The sequence below is a fragment of the Cygnus atratus genome, chromosome 1 (genome assembly GCF_013377495.2).
Source record: "Cygnus atratus isolate AKBS03 ecotype Queensland, Australia chromosome 1, CAtr_DNAZoo_HiC_assembly, whole genome shotgun sequence".
Taxonomy (NCBI): Eukaryota; Metazoa; Chordata; class Aves; order Anseriformes; family Anatidae; genus Cygnus; species Cygnus atratus.
In genome coordinates this window covers 193,930,193-193,951,684 of record NC_066362.1, presented here as the reverse complement: position 1 = coordinate 193,951,684, position 21,492 = coordinate 193,930,193, and the positions used below count along the sequence as shown (strand labels likewise).

Below are 21,492 nucleotides of genomic sequence, written 5' to 3'. Positions count from 1 at the left end.
GACACCCCTTGACAAAGAGTCCCTCCCCAGCTTTCCTGTAGGCCCCTTTTAGGTACTGGAAGGGCCACTGTAAGGTCTCCCCGGAGCCTTCTCTTCTCCAGGCTGAACAACCCCAGTTCCCTCAGCCTGTCTTCATAGGAGAGTGTGTTTTCATATTCTGTCTCTGCTAGGGTCTGCTTGTTCATAGGATAGTAGCTGAATCAAGTAAAATTTTAGTGACTGATGAAAGAATACACACTTTTAAAAAATACATGCAAACGTTGAATAAGGAGCTCCCAATACGTTCAGAGCTGCTGAAGAAAATTTTACAGATAAGCCCACACAAAAAGTGATGCAACTCCAGAATTGAGTCACATCTAGGGCATAAATATACTCTACAAAATAATCTGTTTTAATTGTTTTCTTATTACTAAGTTGTGCACCTAGGTAGACTGTTCTTTATATTTGATCTCATATAACTGAACCACGCAGTAATCTTTTAGTAATCTTTTGTAAATGTATCACAGTTTAGATGCTGTGGAAAAAAAATATGTGATTTATAGCCATAGGAAGATTATCATTCTGTTGTGAACAAGACATACTCTATATACTGAGATTAAAATACCTTCCCTGCTTGTAGGTGATGGAGCTTGCTGGCATCGAAGCACAGCAAGTGGTTTTGCTCCTCGAAGACTATCAGTTTGTTCATTCTACATTCCTTGAGATGATCAACAGTTTACTGTCTTCAGGTGAGATGAATCCAAAAAAATTTGGTTCTGCTTTTAACACACAGAGCTGGTTCAATGAGGTAGAATTAGATGATGTTTTCCAACTTTATTTGCATACCAGATAGCTAATTAACTTTCAGTACAGTCTTGGCTAGAGTGATTGTACATGAGGCAATGGATTTGAAGTTCACTTTGCTGTCCTCTAACATATCCTGCAATATGAGTGCTTTCGAATTCTCGGCCTTGAAAATTAAGTAATTTAGCATTTTTTTGGATAATGTAATAACAAAATGATAACGTATTCAGCTCTACAGTTTCCCTTTTTCTAATCAAATTCAAAGTTGAGAGGTGTCCTAATGTTTTGCTAGATTTTACAGAGTAATTTACTTAAACTAACATCAGCAAAGCCCCTTTTCATTGTTATGTTTTTTCATAACAATATGATAAATAATAACAAATAACAAAAGTGGCTTTACTTTGTTATCTAGCTTCGTTCCTTGATCAGAGGAACACTTTGATTTATATGTAGTATTGAATCACTGTCTTTGGGTAGGTTTGAATGAGTTGTAGAAGTATATTTCAGTAATAAAAGTAGGCTGTTTAATTTAAATGGAATTACTATCATTTAATTGGTCATTTTCATGATATGAAAAGAAGGATGGAACTCATGTGATGAAAATCATGAAAATATGGTGGTAAATACTGCCATACTCAAATTCTGTATCCAGGCTGTTTAAATGAATTTGAATAATTCTGCTGTGTTTGATCTGACATTTTAAATTCATTCTTTAAATAGGAGAAGTTCCTGGACTGTATAAAATAGAAGAATTAGAACCATTGCTATCTCCTCTAAAGGATCAAGCTTCACAAGATGGATTTACAGGACCGATTTTCAACTATTTCACATATCGTAAGAGAACAGATTTATAATTTATTACAAGTTTACAAAAGTGATATGATGGACAAATAATTACTAAATCTTTTTTGTGTGTATTTTGAACAGTCAAGTAATTATTAAAAACCAGGCAGGAATAATGATTAGAGTGTGATATGTTAGGGCACAGAACTCTTAGCTTAAAATTTATTCCTGTATCTGAAATTTTGTATCCATGAATGTTCTACAAAGGTATTATAAATTCTGCTGTTGAAAATAATTAAAAGGAGGACAGCTTTTGTCTCCATTGTTTTCTGGTTTGATTAGGTTAAGTGTATCATAACAGAGTTCTCTTCTATTTGTCAGTTTTACCTACAACTCTCTTTGGATTCTGAGTACTTACAAGCAAGTTTATAGATAGGTTTTTAAATAATTCGTATTTCTTCTTGGACCAACAAGAAGATAAAAGAGTTTACAAATAAATAAATTAGTGTGACTGAAAGAATACAGAAATTGGCAGTCATACTAAAGGGCCTTGGAACTAGTTCTAGTTGTTTTTCTACTGATTGTAATGTAAACCTGGTGGTATCCATTTAAATACTGTCAGCTCTTCTAAATTAAAAAATACACTGTAATATCCATAATGAGAATATATAATGCTATATTAAGTTACTTAAGTTCCATTTGTAATAATTCCTGCCCTACTGTGTTGTAGTGCAATAGTATTTTTTTTCAGAAATTGTTTTCTGGTAAGTATTTGAAGGACAGTTGTATTGGCAGTAAGTCTATCATGTAGTCAAATTGTTAGTTAAGATATATATTGCATTTCCTTAGGGATCCAACAGAATCTGCATGTTGTCCTGATCATGGATTCTACCAATCTAAATTTTACAATAAATTGTGAAAGTAATCCAGCACTGTACAAGAAATGTCATGTTTTGTGGATGGAAACCTGGTCCGAAAACAGTATGAAACAGGTAAAGATTTAAAAGTGTAATGTCTTTAAAGACTTAGACTTAGGCATTGTTTAATTCTGAGTAATTGTTTAATTCTGGACACCTTTAATCCACAACAGTTGTACTTAAGATACTCTCTAATTTCTGTTGTGTAGCTTTGAAATTTGTGTTATTGTAGGTGTCCTCTGAGAATTAGTTGTTCTTTCTTACAGCAAACAAAGTTCTTCTGCCAGACCTAACAGGAAGTCATCTATTACAGGCAATCGTAGAATTGATCTCCTGAAGGCTCTAAATATTCTATAAATCCCTTATTATAAATAAAGTTTTAATTTTCAATCTTTTCAGATTAGCAACTAAATTGAAGTTGTTTTTTTTTAATTCAAATTTTAATTTTATGTAACTTCATACAAAAAATCATTTTGATTTTCTTAGATACCTGAAATGCTTTTGTATGATTCAGATGAACAAGAGAAGACTGGAAAAGCACATAAGGAACTTAAGAAAAAACATTCAGGTAGTATTTTGGTAGACCAGCTATTTGTTACAACTTTTTATTAAGCACTTACTCAGGTCTCTGTTGGGCATAGACGATAGCATAGGTCCTTTGAGTAGTATTTTGCCAGCATATTCATAAACTTCAGTATTGTCCACATGGGAGGCATTTTTCACATAGGAATATTAACCTGGAAAGTGCATTCTGAGTCACCAAATGTAGTCTCTTCTGTCGCAAGTAACCACTCTGTATACTCAATTTTATAAACTGATTAAACTATATCTTGCAATGTTTTGCATCTTCTTTCTATGTGGATGTTATTTCAGAGCCTCAAATTTTGAGACATTTTGAAAACTGTTATGCTTTCTGGTCTATATGTTTTCATTCTTTCATTAGCATAGACATGTTTCTAGACATGTTCATTTTATTTTAATAATTTTTTTCCTTTCAGAATACTTAGCAATGGAGAGGTTTATAGAGAAGAAAAGATATTGTCCTCTCAATCTTCATGATTCTGGGCTAAACAAGTCAAGTTTTAAACTCTACTGTTCTGTTTATTTTAATGGCTTTCTTGTGAGCCTTGGGAATACTGGAGTAATGAACAGGTTTGTGCATAGTGAATTTCAGGAACAGAACCAAAGGTTACACTTTGGTAGCAAAACTAGGGAAAGAAAAGTTAATGATAATGCTAATATTGGTGTTAGAAAGGAGAATTAAGTGGTTCCTCAGAGAACAATTCAGATAGGATAAGTGTTTCCCTTGGTGATGGGAAGAATTTACTAATACATAGGAAAAAAAAAACAAAACAGAAGACAAAAAAGAATATAAGGAAGGTTGCAATGTTTAGAACCATGTTACTGTGGCCATACATAAAAGACAAAAGCAATTTACCAAACCCATTTCAGACACACTGTAAATGGAGATAAGGTAGAATAACAAACGATTAAAAAGTTGGTGAAGTACTATTTTAGGATTGGAATTTAGAGAGAAGTGTTCCGATTTTAAACATGTTGAAGGAATAGGAATGTCTGTGCAAATCTGGTTGCTGACAGTAAATGGGAATGAGTTAGAAGAAGAAAAGTCATGGTGTTGTAGATGTCTTTGCAGAATGTAAGAAGGGAAAAATACATAGGAAGAGAGAAGGAAACAGTTTTTTTGTACTGAATTCATGAATATAGTAGAATGTCCAGAATCATTTATCAAAAGGTGAGAAACATTAAACTTTTCCATCAAGCAGCAACTTGTGTGAAGAGGTATGTTTTTAATTTTCACTATGTATGATTGGAAGTTGCATTTTTATAGGCTTGAGGTGAATAAATCTGGAAACTGCCTTTATGCACAGTGACAGAAGATGAAGTAAAAGAAATCTCGCCTGTACTCCACACCAAGTGGAGTATAGCAAATAATTAGAACTTCAGATAAAGATTTAAACTAGTATCTTTGGACATTAGTCACCATGTAGTCTCCATTCAGACAGCGTGAAAATAAGCTCCTTATCCATCAAGAGTGGGATTTTTGATTTTTGATTTTTTGGTTTCCACCCACCTTTATGCTTAGAATTTGAATTTATAAGGCAGACCACATGTAATACCATTTTAATTCTTTCCAGTTTTCTGGTGAGTTGAGGTGCTACTTTATCAACCTTCTGACTACCCAGCTAACTACTGTTTTTCTTTCTTCCTCTGAGAGTCAGTAATTTCTTCATAATTCATTTGAAAGCAACCTTTCATTTCTTTTATGGCAGATATTACTTTTATTTGTATAGATTTCACTGCTCACTGTAGCCTATGGTACTGTCCAAGCTGTGGTGTCAGTGTATTCTCTGGAATTAGTCTTTTTACTTCTGAAGATCAGATCATGTGGAAAAAGCCCAGTCTTTTTCCTCTGGAGGAGACATTGTTACAGATCTAAGATTTGAGCCCTAAAGGGATCTGTATAGTACTGACTCTTCCGATTAGAGAGGCTGTTTTCCTTTGACTATGACAATGCTTAGGAATGCTTAGTTCACCACAATCTTCCCTTTCTGTGATTCTGTAAGAATTGTTCTGTATCTTTTTCATCTGGAAGCTTATTCTGGCTGCTGCAAACTGCTTTTGTGGAAAGACTCTTTGTCATATTTGGAATGTTGTTAATTCATATCTCAAAACCCTTCTGTTACTCATCCTTACTGTAATGTGAGGTAAGAATGATTATATTATCTGTATGACACTTTCTCTTGTACAGGTGATTCAGATTTTTTTAAGTCATTTCTGGCAATCCACAAATCATGTAAAATGTATGGAGCAACACCTAGCAGGTATATGACATTCCTTCATATATACAGTTCAATCAATAACAGTAAAAGAAGAGAGCTAATAAAAAGACAGAACCACTTGCAGGTATGTATTTAAAACATTTTTAGCATGCAGCCTTTCAAAAGCACTCTCGCGTTTGGAAATACCTCATGTATTATGAGCTGTAGCTACTAACACAGTTGTGTGGGGTGACCCCTGTCTGCCTATACTCATGCTGTGATTCTAAAAGAGGAATAGAATGAATCTTAATGGACATCTCTGTTCAAAAGTTCTAGGGTTTAGGCTTGTTACTTGTTTTCATTAATATTTTACCTCAAGCATGCATCAGAATGGGTTTGTTTTCTTGGAAAAGTAAAAAGTACTTACAAGCACTTTAAATTTTATTCACCCGCATGTAATGGAATTGTGTTGCAAACAACACATCCATCTTTTTATCAATTTAAGTTATGCCTCTGCTTGTATACTTTTCCTTCCCTGTAGCTACCTACTCCATCCCTTTCTTTATATCTCTACAGCAACTTAATTTGTGTGATTCTTGCATCCTCCTAGCTTAATAAGCTGTAAACTCTGTAATCTCATGGTTACTTCTGTAGCGTTGGCCAAAGCTCCCTTTTTTATGTTTTTCCCTTATTTAGTGTTTTGGAATTGATTTCGAACTTTTCCACACATCAAAACTTTTATGCAACCCTAGACCAAATGTAGTTCATCCCAAAGATGTCGCTTTATTCCTGTTCTGTATGTGTAACATGCTTATTTTTTGAAATTTATTTGCTCTCTTTCCATTAATACTTCCTTGTTTGTTTGTTTGTTTTTCTCTTTTCTTTTTCCCTCATATTTCCAATCCTTTAGGAGATAATGCTTTTGTCTTTTCCCTTTCCCCTTCACTTTCAGCTCCTTTTCCCAGTGATCCCTGGTACTATTCTGAAATCACACTTGCAACTTCTTGCATTGAATTCTATATTCTTTCTATTCTGCCTGCTAGTATTTTTTTCCATAGCTTACTAATTGCACAGTAAGCAATTTACAAAGAATTTAAGTTTGTAGTGATAGAAATAGTTTTTTTCTATTTATAAGAAGATAGGAAGTGTTTTTTTTTTTTATTGACTAGTTGAATTCTTTGGGTGGAGAAAAGTAATCATTTACAGGAAAATGGGAGATGTCTATGCTACATCAAACATTTATTTTATCTTTAGTATTTTTTCAGATGTGTTGAAATAATTCTATTTTCTTAAAGTACATAATTTAGAAAGTGTGGATAAAGAAAATAAACATAATTGGTTGAGGCTTTGTTTTATGTTCCTCTAAGTTCTTTAGAGAGCGTAAAAATACGTAGAAATAGGATAATATATTTTGTTTCATTTTGTTCAATTTTTGTAGATTTGCTATTATAGGTAATAGAATTGTGTGGAGTTAATATAAGTTAACTGAAATGTTATTGAATTAAATAAGAAAAAAGATTCTGTACAAGTTGCTGTTCCTTTAAAACTTTGTTATTTTGAGGATTTCATTTTCAACTTTTGGATGTAGTAAAAGATCTTACACCAACTCATCTAGGACTGTCAACTCTCCTTTTTGATATAATTAATACTAAGAAAATGTAAACAACAGTGAGCAAATGTGGAACATAAATTTTATGAAAAGTTGAACATGACAAATGAACCTAAAATCTGTTGAAATTTTCATTGACATATTTAAAAAGTAAATCATGTTGTTCGAGAACATGAGAGACAATGGGATATTTGTGACTCAAAGTTTACAGGTGAGAGCTAAGTGCATTTTTTATAAAGAAATTAAAAATGAACTATGTTAATCTACATCACTTTTAGCCTGCATGTACTATTTCTAACCAACTTTTGTTTAAATCCACTTAAAATTCCTTGCTAAGCAATTTCTTTTTATAAACTTTTATAGGCAGGTGTTTCAAAGCTGAATGAAGCTAAAGCTCTCGTAGATGAACTGAACAGAAAAGCCGGAGAACAAAGCATTCTACTCAAAACGAAGCAGGATGAGGCTGATGCTGCCCTTCAGGAAATTACAGTATCTATGCAGGTGCTGTATACAATCATATCAAAAGTGAAAAAAAGAAATGCTTTTCTGTTTTCCATCTCCATAGCTGCCTGTGCTTGGTGTTCTTTTCAAGGAGTGCTAAACCTGATGCTTTTGTGCCATTTTTGTGCCATTTCCCATGACTTCTCTTTTAAATCTGTATCTGCTTTTGTTCAGTAGAGGAATCTGCTGCCCATGCAGCATCTATTATGTTGTAGAACAAAAGCGAAGATTAAGCCAAAAGCAGTGAAACATGATGGGTGATGGGCCTATGGATATCAGAAAAATTATGATAGAATTGTGGTTCAGATTAGCATAAAGTACAGGTGCCCTCTGACGTATTAATGTCACTTCAAATGTTCCAATTTATGTAAGAGAGAGGTCTTTAATACATTGGCACTTTTTATCTTCTTTCAGAGCAAGGCTTTTGACCTACAGCTGAATTTTAAGGTTTTCTTACTCAGAGCTATCAGTACATGTACATTTGCATGAAATATCTAAGCTAGTTTTATGTAGTTAATGTTCTCTGGATAAGAATGACATACTTTTATGGATTTCAGTGACATACTGTCTATAGCTTAGGTTAAGCACTCAGAAAGATTATTATTAATCTCAGTGTTTTCTCTGCTTTGATACATTTATTACTTTATGCTACAAATTCAACGCAGCTCAACAATTGCTGGTTAAAATAATATATTGCATACAGGAGAATATATAAAAATATAAACCATAGGCTTTGATGTCTTGTATCTTTTAGTTGAACTAAGCCTAGAATATTACACTTCTATTATTTTATGCATTTATCCTCCATTATTTGTTTTGTGACTGGTTTTGGTAGTTCCTGCTTTTATGTTAACTTCAGGCTATAAGTTTTTTTTTTTTTAGTTTATGTATTGGGTATTTATTGTTGCTTAGCAGTTCCGGAGATGGCTAATGGTTGCTATCCCTCTGTGGTAGGCACAATACAAATTCAGAAAAAAAAAATAATGTAAACCCAAACAGCTCAAACAGCTTTTAATATATATGTAGGATGTCAGGCAAATATTCTTATGAACAAATAAATGCAACTTTACAAGTAAGTCTTGTAATAGTATTTTTAAGCTAACAGGCTGTAGTTTGAACACAGTTTGTAGTTTGTAGTTTTATGAATGTCACAGAAAATGAGAGTTTCAGCGGTGTCATGAAAGCAATAGAAATGTGAGCAACTACAAAAATAAAGGCAGGATGATACTACTTTCAAATGTGTTAAGTATGTTAGAGGCTGCCAGTCTTAACCTTTTAGAGAAGGTCTGACATCTTCATATGGAATGAAGAATCATAGGCAAGGGGAAAAAGGTTATAATAAGCATCAAAAACAGGTACAGATCTTGTCTGTGGTACAGTAAAGGAGATGCAGTAAAAGCAAAAGGTGCTTATTCCGTATAATTTAGTTACATGAATATAAGCTTAATACCAATGCTTATGTATGTTTTTGAAACAACCTCTCTCTTATCAAATAGTTTCAGATACTTTTTGTGACTGGTATTATGGTATTATATTATAATGAAGACTAAAAGAAAGGAGAACAAAAAGTAGAATAAAATCTGTGTAAATTTGAAAATTAAAGATATTCTTTTTTACAGAGTGCTAGTGAGCAAAAAACAGAAATGGAAAAAATAAAACAAAGGATAGCAGAAGAGGCTGCAGAAATAGAAGAAAGAAAAAGAAAAATTGAAGATGAACTAAAGGAGGTTCAGGTAAGAACTAATACAGAAAAGTAATGTTTTGTGGTGAGATTTTATTTGGCTTATTCAAGTTCTGCCATGCAAAAGGATTCTGTACAATTTATCCTAGTATTTCTTAAATTTTGCTTTAAATAATTTAAATATAAAAACCTTCTGGTATTAGAAAACAGTTAATTCTTTTTGTCAGAATGCAGATTGTCACTTGGGCATTCAAATTGGTGTATTTGATCCTAATTGCAGAAAGACTTTTCAGGTCAAAACTTCAGTTGCTATTTCTGTGGTGCCATTGTGTACTGCAGCTGAGCTTTGCAGACTTAATGGAATATTTTTGAATTACTAATCTGTTCTATAGACCTACTGTATTTCTTCTCCTTGATGAAGCTGGTAATATCATAAAGCTTGCACTATGATCAGCTGAAGGGAAATGGTTTAATGAGAGATAGTTTCCAGTTACTACTTAATTCTGACAATTATATGTACTATATATATAAAAAAAAAATCCTTTATCTCCTTTACCTGGAATACTGCATTCAGCTCTGGGACCCCCAGCACAAGAAGGACATGGACATATTAGAATGAGTTCAGAGGAGGGCCGTGAAGATGGTCAAGGGGCTGGAGCACCTCTTCTATGTAGGCAGGCTGAGGGAGCTGGGGTTGTTCAGCCTGGAGAAGACAAGGCTCTGGGGAGACCTTACAGCGGCCTTCCAGTACCTAAAGGGGGCCTGCAGGAAAGCTGGGGAGGGACTTTTTATCAGGTAGTACAGTGATAGGACAAGGAGTAATGACTTTAAACTAAAAGAGGGTATATGTAGATTAGTTATTAGGAAGAAATTTTGTTCTCAGAGAGTGGTAAGGCCCTGGCACAGTTTGCCCAGAGAAGCTGTGGATGCCCCATCCCTGGAGGTGTTCAAGACCAGGTTAGGTGAGGCTTTGAGCAACCTCTAGTGGGATCTAGTGGGTGGCATCCCTGCCCATGGCAGGGGTATTGGAACTAGATGATCTTGAAGGTCCCTTCCAACCCAAACCATTCTGTGATTCTATTGCACACTGTTCTTCAAGAGACTTTACAGCCTTTACGCATCAGGTAGAGGTATGTGACTCAAGCCATTGATTTTAGTCTCTGTTTTCCATCCCATCCATTTTAAAATTGTACTAAAGGATAAGAAAGAAGTACAGCAAATTATTTTTCTTTACTTTTGAATGTCATAGGTACCAAAGAATCATATCTTTGCAGTGAAGGTACAAGTCTGTGGAGCCCGATGCCATGCATCCTAGGTCCTGAGGGAACTATCTGATGTAGTTGCTAAGCCTCTCTCCACCATATTTGAAAAGTTGTGGCAGTTGAAGTTCCTGGTGACTAGAAAAATGGAAACATCACTCCCCTTTTTATAAAGGGTAGACAGGAGGACCCGGGGAGCTACAGGCCAATGAACCGCTCCTCTGTGCCTGAGAAGAGGGGTTGGAACTAGATGATTTTTAAGATTCTTTCCAACCCAACCCATTCTGTGATCCTATGATTCTATTAAAGTAACATAGAACTAAAGGCTTCGGTTAAAACCCTTTTTCTGGACTTTGATAAATATACAAGATGTGTGGGGTGTGCACAGTCTTTAATAATTCCTTATCTTCTGTTTCCTCATTATTTTTTGGCTTTGTTGGTAAGGGCAAAAGGTGCCTGGATTTGTTTAGCTACTGAAAAGAGCAAGCTTTTGTGACTGTACTTCTTGTACATAGATATTCTTAGGTGCTCTTGCAAACAGTAATTGACATCATTATTAAACCATACCCACATCACAATGAACTTTTAAGCAGTGGAAGAAAAAATATAATTAATGGTATTATATACATAATATTTATGAAATACAGTGCTGAATGTAAAATTAGAGAATGTCAGGATTGAAATGTGTTTTATATGAAACCATACTTATCGCAGGTGGCATTTTTGTGTAGTAACTTGTGTACATGAATACATATCAACAGTATTTGGTTAGGTAATGAAATATTTAATGCTAAAATGAAGAAGAAAATGTATGAAAGCCAAAATGGCAAACTTTCAGCTTCTTGTATCCTCATACCTTTTTTGATATGTTTTTATGTTTTAAGCCACTGGTTAATGAAGCTAAGTTAGCAGTTGGAAATATAAAGCCAGAGTCTTTGTCAGAAATTCGGTCATTACGGATGCCCCCTGACATAATCAGAGACATCCTAGAAGGAGTTTTACGGCTGATGGGGATTTTTGATACATCATGGGTGAGCATGAAGAGGTGAGGATTTTATTTAAGCTTCAACCTTAGACAGTAATTTGCAATATGAAATACTTTCTGTAATATTTGGGAACGATGTGTGTGCAGAATTCTTTTTGTTTCATATGGAAAGAATCTCTTGAACATTTGTATTTTCTTTACTTAATTATTTAATACTTTTACAGTTTCTTGGCCAAAAGAGGAGTGAGGGAGGACATAGCAACCTTTGATGCCCGTAACATTCCAAAAGAAATCCGAGAGAGTGTTGAAGAACTTCTTTACAAAAACAGAACATCTTTTGATCCTAAGGTAATTCTTTATTGCATTACATAAAATGAAATAAACAAACAAAAAAAATACAACAAAAACAACCACCATCAGCAAAAAACCTCTTAAGAGTCTTAACATTACATGCAGTTAAAAAAAAAAAAAGGTGAGCTAATGACAATTAGTATATTGGTGATCTTTGAGACCAAATTTGGGAGTAGCTATATGGAATTCACTAGCTAGTAGAATTCTTAAATACTAGTTCCTCACTTTTAAGAGGACAGTTGTTCCCTGGGAAGGAACACAATGATAAAGTTTGCACTCATTTAGAACTTCATAACTCCTGTGGAGCTTCACAGTTGTAAAGATACATTTTATTTTCTTTACACCGATTGATGGCCTACAATATAATCTCTTAGTAACAATATAAAAGATAAATTTAAGAGAGGAGTTGGCTAATTGGCATATTAAACTTGATAAGTGGTAAATCTGTTGCAATTATTTATCTTGTATTTCTCATGTACATCATACTTAAAGGACTTGCTTGTTACTGTTACTGATTTTTTTCAGAACGCTAAACGTGCCAGTGCTGCAGCTGCTCCATTGGCAGCTTGGGTAAATGCCAATGTCCAGTATTCCCATGTCTTGGAACGAATTCAACCTTTGGAAAAAGAAAAGGCTGTCTTGGAAGCGTGAGTTAGACACTATTTCAGGATAAATGTTCTTAATTCCAGTGTTGGCAGGAGAGACTAAGAGGACTTGAAGTTAGTTAAAAATAAGAAACTGTAGCTCAATAACATGTATTAAAATATTCATGCTGAGACAGAAAAAAGTGTGTAACATATATATATTTTTTGCCAATCACTAGTTACCAGTCTATGCTGAAATATGTCTATGAGAAGTGAACATTGCAGATATGCTTAAAATGTACTGTCAGTGAAAGCTATGCTATAAGTGTGGTTCCTCTTTTTTTTTTTTTTTTCTCAAACATTACTAATCATTGTCGGTTTCTCCGTGTAATCACAAAGATATAAAATATTCTTACGACCATCTGTAATTTGAGAAATATATACTGATTGTCTTAAAATAATATGTTGGAAGAATTTGATGTGATCTATAAGAATACACTTGCATGTAGTTGGTTTGTATTTCTAAAGATATGTGATAAGAATTAGTCAAAACTTTTAAACAAGAAAACAGATTTTTATTAATACAAATAACAAGAGTTATCTCTGGATTATCTGTATATAAACAATTTTTCTGCTACTGTCCCCACCACTTCTTTTCGTTTGTTTTTGAGATGCATATTCTTAAAATAAGTGTTATATCTTTCAGTAATCTCAAGAAAACTGAAGGCAGAAAACAGAAGTTGGAAGATCTTCTGAACTCTGTTGGTCAAAAAGTATCAGAACTGAAAGATAAGTATGTTGGGTTTGTTTATTTCAAGATATAAATAAAAACATTGATGAATTTACAGTATGAATAATGATATTTATTATAAATAAATGGGAGAAGTGCAGAGTACTGCATCTGAGGAGAAACCACCCCAGGCACCAGTACATGCAGGGGGCCACTCAGCAGGAAAACAGCTGTGTAGAAAAGGACCTGGGAGTCCTGTTGGACACTAAGTTGAACATGAGTCAGCAACATGCCCTTGCTGATAAGCAGGCTGATAGTATTCTTGGCTGCATTAGACAAAGTGTTGCCAGCAGATGGACAAGGGTGATACTTCCCCTCTGCTCAGCACTGGTGAGGCCACCCTGTGTCCAGTTCTGGCCTCCGTTACAGGAAAGACATAGACATACTGGAAAGAGTCCAGCAGAGGGCCACCGAGATGATGAAGGGAGTGAAGCACCACTGCTATGAGGGAAGGGAGAGAGAGCTGGGACTGTTCAGCCTGGACAAGAGGAGGCTGTGCGAAGCATCTTGTCAATGTTCAATACCTGAAGGGAGGGTGCAAAGAAGACTGAGACAGGCTCTTGTCAGTGGTGCCCAGTGCTAGGACGAGAAGCAACAGGCACAAACTGGAACACGAGGTTCTGTCTGAACACCGGGAAGCACTTCTGTGCTGTGCAGGTGATGGAGCCCTGGCACAGGAGGCTGTGGAGTATCCTCCTTCGAGATCTTCAAAAGCCACCTGGACATGGTCCTGAGATATTGGCTCTGGGTGTCCCTGCTTGAACAGGGTTGAACCAGATGGCCTCCAGAGGTCCCTTCCAACCTAAAACAGTCTATGATTCTATGGTTCTATGAAACGTAACTCTCTGCACTGAGATGTGTACATCAGAAGAAGCCATACTTAGGCTACCTGTAGCAGTTCATCTCATTGATAAGATGGAATGCTCTTTCAAAGTACTTGTTTCTCACTACTGAGTCAGAAGCCTCCAGTGTAGACACAGCAGGTGTCAAAAATAGAGTGATGTGTGTCTCACCTTTTAAATCTGAGATGACTTCAGTGTCTTTTTAGGACTAGACTTGTCCGTCTCCAGAAGGCTCTGGGGAGACCTTACAGTGGCCTTCCGGTACCTAAAGGGGACCTAACAAGAAAGGTGGGGAGAGACTCCCCACCATATTTATAGATAATATTTACTGAAGAGTTACAAATTTGTAGCATGGTGTTGCGTCTGCTATTGTCCCAACTATGTGCAGAACAAAACATCAACCACTAAAATCAAGTCATACTGTTTAAGTAGAAGAAGGAATGATTTTCAGACATTATAGTCTATATTGGAAATGTTTTTACATCTCACCTGTGAATCTAAATTTTGTTTGTGGTAAGTCTAACAAGCTCATTTACTAAAGAGCAGAAGATGGTATAAAAGACAACTGTTGTTGTATTCTTCGTGAACCATAAGGGAGGGGTTCATGACAAGTTCAGTAAGTTAAGCTGCCTTTGAAGTAACTGTCCATAAATTTAGTAGTTTGTGATAGCAATTTTAAACAGTAATTGTTTTACAGGTTCCAGTGTAGAACAACTGAAGCAGCAAAACTTGAAGCAGAACTAAGTAAAGCTCAGAAAATATTGAAAGCTGCAGAGGTACTGATAAATCAACTTGATAGGGAACACAAAAGATGGAGCACCCAGGTTAGTGAAAATTTTCATAACGTACTTCTTATAGCTGATATTTTGGTAAGTCCATTTTTAAGTGAAATCTTGTTATATTTGGGAGAAATTGGCAACCCTTTGGACACAACTCTTCAGTCAGAAGCAGGAAAGGAAAACTCCAAGATATTTATAAGCTGAAAATAGCTGCCACCTCCAGAAAGTGATACCTAGCTTTCTTTGGTACTTAAGGATGGGATAAATATCCCTGCTGAGAGACAGTTGCCTGTCTCTTCATTGACAGTAGAAAAAGCCTAAACAATCAGCTTAGGTTAAATGCCTTCATTTTGAAGAACTAGAGTTAGTGTTGGATGAATACTCTCACAGGATGACCAGCAGAATGGAAAGAAAGGGAAGATTTTCCTTTGCAAGTAGTCTTTTAGATACTCCATCTGCTGCAGTAAGGCCTGGGCATATTTGAACCTGAGTTTAAACACTTCTAAAAATGACTCAATTTTTCACCCTGGTACATTATCCTTCTTTTTAGAAGATTACCCTGCTCTGTTAATGGTATGGTGTGATATATTAGCGTACCTAGCAGAATAACGGATGTATTAGTCAGGTACTCATCCTATATTGAAGATGGTGCTTAATTTAGTGCTGAAAATGCTGTGTTCATGTCCCTTTAAAGTAAGGAGGTAGTAGTAACAAGTTTCCTGTGTGTGTGTCAGCTTTTTTTTTTTTTTATGTCAGTTTGATTAAATGCAAAGGTGACATTACTTTTTCAAGCCAATTATGGCAGTATTCTTTGTTGTTTTGCTCTGCTGTATTTTTTTCCAAAATACTAGAAGAGTTCAAAGCATAGGTGGTGAAGTGCAGGTAGCTTATTCAAAGATACATGATAAATGTATTTTATCTTGTGAGTCTTCAGTGAATCAAATTTCTGAGTATAATAGGTAACACGGTATTTGGTATCTACATACGTGTTATGAGTAGCATTCACTAGCTGATACTATGAGATCACATATTTCTTATTTTTCTTATAATATGATTTATCCAGTTGCTCACAAGTGACAACCTGAAGTGTGCATCAAATCCATAGTTAGGAGCTAAATTCTCAGAAATATCTGTCCACATTGTAGCTGAGAGCTAAAAAGAACTTTTCTCATATTTTCACTTATATTTTGGAGTGAGTTAGCTAAATACAGGTACTTGAAATTCAAGGAGAGAAACTGTCTCAATTGTATTCTTAATGGAAGGTAAATTTAATTCTGACTTTTAAATGAATTATGAGAAATATTAACATAGTTTTTATTTATAATATACATTCTGTAATTTTTCTTTTTTATTTGAAGGTGTCAGAGATAACACATGAACTGTCTACGTTGCCTAAGAGAGCTCAGTTAGCAGCTGCATTTATTACCTATCTTTCTGCTGCTCCTGAGGATCAGAGGAAAACCAGACTGGATGAATGGACCAAATCAGCAGGCCTTGAAAGTAATTGGTGTGGGTGTGGGTGTGTAAGTCAGCTTGACTGAGAAAGTGAGAAATGCCAGTGAGTTCTAAAGAACAAACTCCTTTGTCTTGGTGTCCCCTTATGAAAAATGACAACATTAATTCTTATTCAATAAGTAGTTGTACATACAGATAGAACTATTTCTTAGGATTATTCTGTTAATTCTTAAGATTATAACTACTTATATTTTTTTAAGATTTTGTTCCATAGCCCGTGCTCAAAAAGCAAAGTTTACATGAATGAATGCATTCATGTTAACTGTTGAAAATTTGCCTATGGGCTCTGAATGCTTCTTGTTTTTCAGTAATCATCTTTATCTGTCTGTGTTAACAGCGCCATTTTTTTTTGGTAACATCAGCTAGAAAATAGCAGTACGTTCAAGAAATAATATAAGGGCAATTAACAGACTTGCACTCCTTTAAGACAGAATCTCTGCTGTATATAAAGTGGCAAAGGCTTAAAATGTGCAAGCTATAAATATTAGCACAAACTTATGATCTTTCATTTATCAGAGTTTGATTTACGGCGGTTCCTGTGCACAGAAAGTGAGGAGCTAGTTTGGAAAAGTGAAGGCTTACCTTCAGATGACCTTTCAATAGAAAATGCTCTTGTTATCTTGCAGGTAAACTTGTGTTTGTATCTTATCTTAGAAGTATTTCAATTTCTACAAGTTTCAGTAACATATCCTTCTGGAATTTTGAACAATTTCATTTTCAGTGTTTTATTAGCACCATAAAACATGCACAGAGAAACATATATTTATCTAACTCTGGGTACTCCGTACCAAAAGGAAAATAAATAGTTAAAGAACATCCTTTTTATTTTTCTGCGGTTTTCTTCCAGATGTTGAACAGATGAGATCTGCTATTAGTCTATTACTAATCATAAACACTAATACAAGAAGTGGAAGATTATATTCTATAAATGTGCACTTGACATATCATTTCTCACTTTTTTGGTCTTGAAAAAGTAAAAAGCTGTATGCAGATGCCTTTCAAAATATCTAGATCTGAAATCCTTAAAGCTAATCATTAGCTTATCTCTGTGATATAGGACATAAAATGCCATTCACTTAAGGCCAGTAGCTAATACCAGAGAAAATAATTTTAATAAATTATAATACTGTGCTTATAACCATGATTCAGTATTATCACATAATAGCATATAGATATATGCCAATAAATGTACATATTACGCAATTGCACATTTATATAACATAATACTGTAGTTATAATGTAGTTATTTCTTCGATCTGATAGAAAGTAAAAATATAATACCATTTAGGAGAGGAGAATTTACATTTGCCACACGTTGTTTGCTTGGATGATTAATGATTCTCACAAACCAGTTACAGCTTTTTTCCAATTTAAATAAGTCTTGCTTTATCATCTTGATATTAGATCTAGCTATTACTTTCTCACTGATTGAAAAGCCCTTCAACAAATATGATTTTGTACTCTCAAAGGTACTTACATGCTGTAATCAAATCTTATTTTCATCTTTTTCTTAGTTAAATAGATTGAGCTCCTAAAAATCTCATTGTACATTTAGAACTTTTTCAAGCCCTTCCTCAGCTCAAATCCTTTTGCTTGTGCATGTATTTTGTTCAGCATCTTTTAAACTGGACTTAAACATGATATTTTACAAAAGAAAAAAAAAAGACAAGAAAATAATGTTCTTATACTGTTCTTATACTGTTGTTGTTTGTTGTCATTTTGTTATTAGGTCATTAGTGTTTCTTTAAACAGTTTGTTAATAAAAAAAATATTAAAACGCGTATAACATCAGTTTGGGGAAATAAAAGAGGACTTAATTCATTGTACAGTATTCATTTGTTTTACCCATTCAATTTAATTCTTAAAATAGATTTCTGTGATTTTCTGATTTTTTTCTTAGAGTAAAGTTTGCCCATTTCTGATAGACCCTTCTTTCCGGGCTACAGAATGGTTGAAGACACATTTGAAGGAATCACGTTTGGAAGTTGTTAACCAGCAGGTCCAGTATTTACTCTTCGTCTTACAATTTTGTTCTGCTTGATATCCTCAGTTCCAGACTTTAGAGAGCAGTTTATTAGTTGTGATACCTATCACCAAATATGAGGTCATATTTCATGAAGCATTTAATTTCTCACAGAGTTTTAGTTTATGGTGATTCTATCAGATGCTACTGATAATCTGTTTACTCAAGAGGGAAATCAGAGTATTTAAAGTTGAGGGTCAACATTATTGTAGTTTTATTTCTACAAGCTTGTCTCTTTGTGCTGTCCTTTTCAAGAGTATCAGTATTCCCTGCTGGGAGAGAGATAGTAAAATATTTCTAAAAATAGATTTATTTATTTATTTATTTATTTATTTAGTATTTGTTGCAGTTCATAGGATTTCAGGAGTACGTATATGCTTCTTCCTTGTGATTTTTGTGTTTTATTATCTACATTGGAAGTACTTGCCTAAGTTTCAGTTCAGGATTAAGACACCATGTCAGTTTACATGGGTGGCTAGGCTTGTTTCATTTGCACAAACATAGACGAACTTGTGGTGCCATTCTAAAGTCCCTTATTGGATCCCACCTGTCCTCAGGGTATTGCTTCAGCAGAGTGTGGGTCTTCTAGAGATCCGTGCCAGCCATATGTAGGCATTTTGGATACTCACAGAAGGTACTAATTAAGAGTTGAATACTTAACCTGCTAGCAGATTGGCTTGATTAACTTTTGGGCTTGTTGACTGCATTATCCAGGATCACCACTGACTTTAATGGAATCTTAAAAACCAAGTGTGTGTTTAGATACCTACAGGCAAAAGCCTGTATTTAGGTATCTTAGTATCAGTGTGAATCCTGGCTTTAGGTCTTGATTCCTTTTTGAGGCACAGCTAACCAATAATATTTGAGATGTACTAACTAGCCAGATGCACCTGGCAGACATGACACAAGATCTATTGCAGACCTGCTTTCTTCTGATGCAGCACAAGGAGAGCTAGGCATGTTAAATTGGCTGCTTGTATGTCAGTAGCTGAAGCAATCCTTTAGTTGTATCAAATGTATTTAAATTAAATACTTGTGGCTACCATATGATGCATGTAGTAGAATTGTTTGGTTATCCTACTGATACTTAGATTCAGATTCCTGGTATAATGACTTCCTGTGTATTCCTAAAATGATTTAAAAGTGTCTATAGAGTTTTCACTCTTTTACACTGCTGTCAAAGTGTTGATATTTCAAAATAACATGAATCAAAGGAATTTGTTTTCATTTGCCCAGGACACCAACTTCCTAACAGCTCTTGAGCTGGCAGTGAGGTTTGGGAAAACACTTATTATACAGGAAATGGATGGAGTGGAACCTGTACTTTATCCGTTGCTAAGAAAAGATCTTGTAGTCCAAGGTAAATGACCAAAATCTTTAAAAATGCTTGTTCAAACCTTTCGAAGGTTAGATCCATATACATCATATAAAACCTGATTTTTCTGAAACTATGAGTATTACATTGTTTTTTCCTCTTTAATATGCTGCTACTATACATGCTGCTAACACTTCAGTGCATTAGTTATGTTGGAGTTATGCTCTTGTTTGCCAAGCTGAAAAATACTGAGAAGTATTTAAAGGTTTTTTTTTGACTGGAGTTAGAATAAAGTGTTTTTATGAATTCTTGCAAAGTTTAAATTTTAACTTAATTTCTAGTGGCAATTTCAAACACATGGTCTTTCTTAGGAATTTTGGGCAATGAATCGACGAGAAATTACACAATTGATTATGCAGTTAGAAATCAGAATTTTAGGATGTTGATGTTGCTTTCTGTCTTTCATTTGTCTAAAGACTAAAGAAGATGCTCAGATCTATCCCTGACGTGACTTTGGAATGGGAGTGTGAGAGGTCGTAGAATTCAGTGAAATGAGTCCCCTTTACTGATGCAGTGAAACAGTATAAAAACATTTGTGGAGTTCTTAGATGTAGTTATCCCCTATATGGGGACAGGTCTGTAAAATAACAAGAAGTTGTTAGTTCAGATCATTCTTACATTACAGATGTGCTTACTTTTTTTTTTTTTTCTCATCAGTAGGAGCTGAGAGCATTACCTGAGTGGTGACTTCAAGATTCTGTAGGAGGCTAGATAGAAAATCTTGACAACTGTTTTATTTCGCTAGCTTCTGCTGAATTTTGGAAAGCAGAGATACAGTGTTATCAGAGATACATCTCAAAAGGAATCAAATTAAGAGATGAATGTGTTTGCAGAACTGTAGAGACAGCAGATTAAATCAAAAATACAAGTTTATTCAGGGAAATTGCTCATAACACCTCAGGCAGCCTCTTCCATATGAACTCTGTTAACTCTAGATCTGTGCAAGTCCAAACTAGGGAGCTGTGTTTTGAAAAGTGAGAGCTGGTCATTCTTTGAGTCATCTCAGTCACTTGGCTATGAAGCGCACACCTTCTGTTTGTCAAAATGTGGAAGTGGTAGTGGAGGCCTCTCTGCATTATTTTGCTTGTGATGACTGGGCATCTTTTCACTACTTGGAATGAAATGAAGTTAAGAAAAAAATGTGAATTTATATACTGCAGTTACTTTGTCCTTGTACAGCTTCCATTTTCTGTTTGACATTTTTACAACATAAGCCTAAAATTTATTCTGATCCTTGGCACAGAAGCAAAATTGGTATGTGATTTTCATCTGTAGCAGTGTTTTAGCAAGAGATTTATACTTGGAGCATTTCTGATCTTCTGCTCCTAGTGCTAATAATAGAGGAGTACCTAACTGCCACCTCAGAAATTTCTCTGGAAGAGAAATTTTCACTTTGAAACTTTTAATGTTCTAATTCTGTTCTTCCCTCTTTTTAGTATCAGGAGGCAAAAATCTTATTCTAGTCGTGACTGTTAAAGTTTATTTGTTTCTGACACAGCTATAATGAAAATTTTCTGTGGTGGAAGGGGAGTGGTGAGAAGCCATATATATGGTTTAATTTTGTGAGAAGCATATTGAGAAATGTCAGAATCTCAATAGTATAAAAATAGATTGAATATATGACAACAAAAATGAATAAATTCATTCTTTTCCACTGTGATTAAATTAAGTGTATTTACAGTAATTTACAAATTTACAGGATATTTCTTAATGGAATAGTTTTCTTTTAATCTAATAACTAGATATTCCAACATCTTCAGTTTTATAGTCTGTCTTTCTCCATAACAATATCACCGAAAACAATATTTAATGGAATTATGATAGTATAGCAGCATCAAACTTCTGCAAGTAAATGTAACAGATTCAGAGATAAAGACTGATGTTTTGGTGTCACATTCAGAAAATATTGCACCATCTTAGTTAGCTAATATGTAT

General features: G+C 34.6%; 1 protein-coding gene across 1 annotated transcript in view; it reads left to right on the top strand.

Annotated features, from left to right (window-relative positions):
- DYNC2H1 (dynein cytoplasmic 2 heavy chain 1) overlaps positions 1–21,492 on the top strand; it is a 167,238-nt gene that overhangs the window by 48,216 nt on the left and 97,530 nt on the right. Inside the window, exons 50-65 of the mRNA XM_035542461.2 lie at positions 620–728; positions 1,504–1,617; positions 2,416–2,558; positions 2,970–3,051; positions 5,254–5,408; positions 7,236–7,373; positions 8,993–9,106; positions 11,198–11,358; positions 11,523–11,646; positions 12,175–12,296; positions 12,940–13,026; positions 14,563–14,689; positions 16,003–16,144; positions 16,676–16,785; positions 18,060–18,158; positions 19,419–19,542. Coding sequence (XP_035398354.1) covers positions 620–728; positions 1,504–1,617; positions 2,416–2,558; positions 2,970–3,051; positions 5,254–5,408; positions 7,236–7,373; positions 8,993–9,106; positions 11,198–11,358; positions 11,523–11,646; positions 12,175–12,296; positions 12,940–13,026; positions 14,563–14,689; positions 16,003–16,144; positions 16,676–16,785; positions 18,060–18,158; positions 19,419–19,542 — 1,951 coding nt within the window. The remainder of the gene's footprint in view (positions 1–619; positions 729–1,503; positions 1,618–2,415; positions 2,559–2,969; positions 3,052–5,253; positions 5,409–7,235; positions 7,374–8,992; positions 9,107–11,197; positions 11,359–11,522; positions 11,647–12,174; positions 12,297–12,939; positions 13,027–14,562; positions 14,690–16,002; positions 16,145–16,675; positions 16,786–18,059; positions 18,159–19,418; positions 19,543–21,492) is intronic.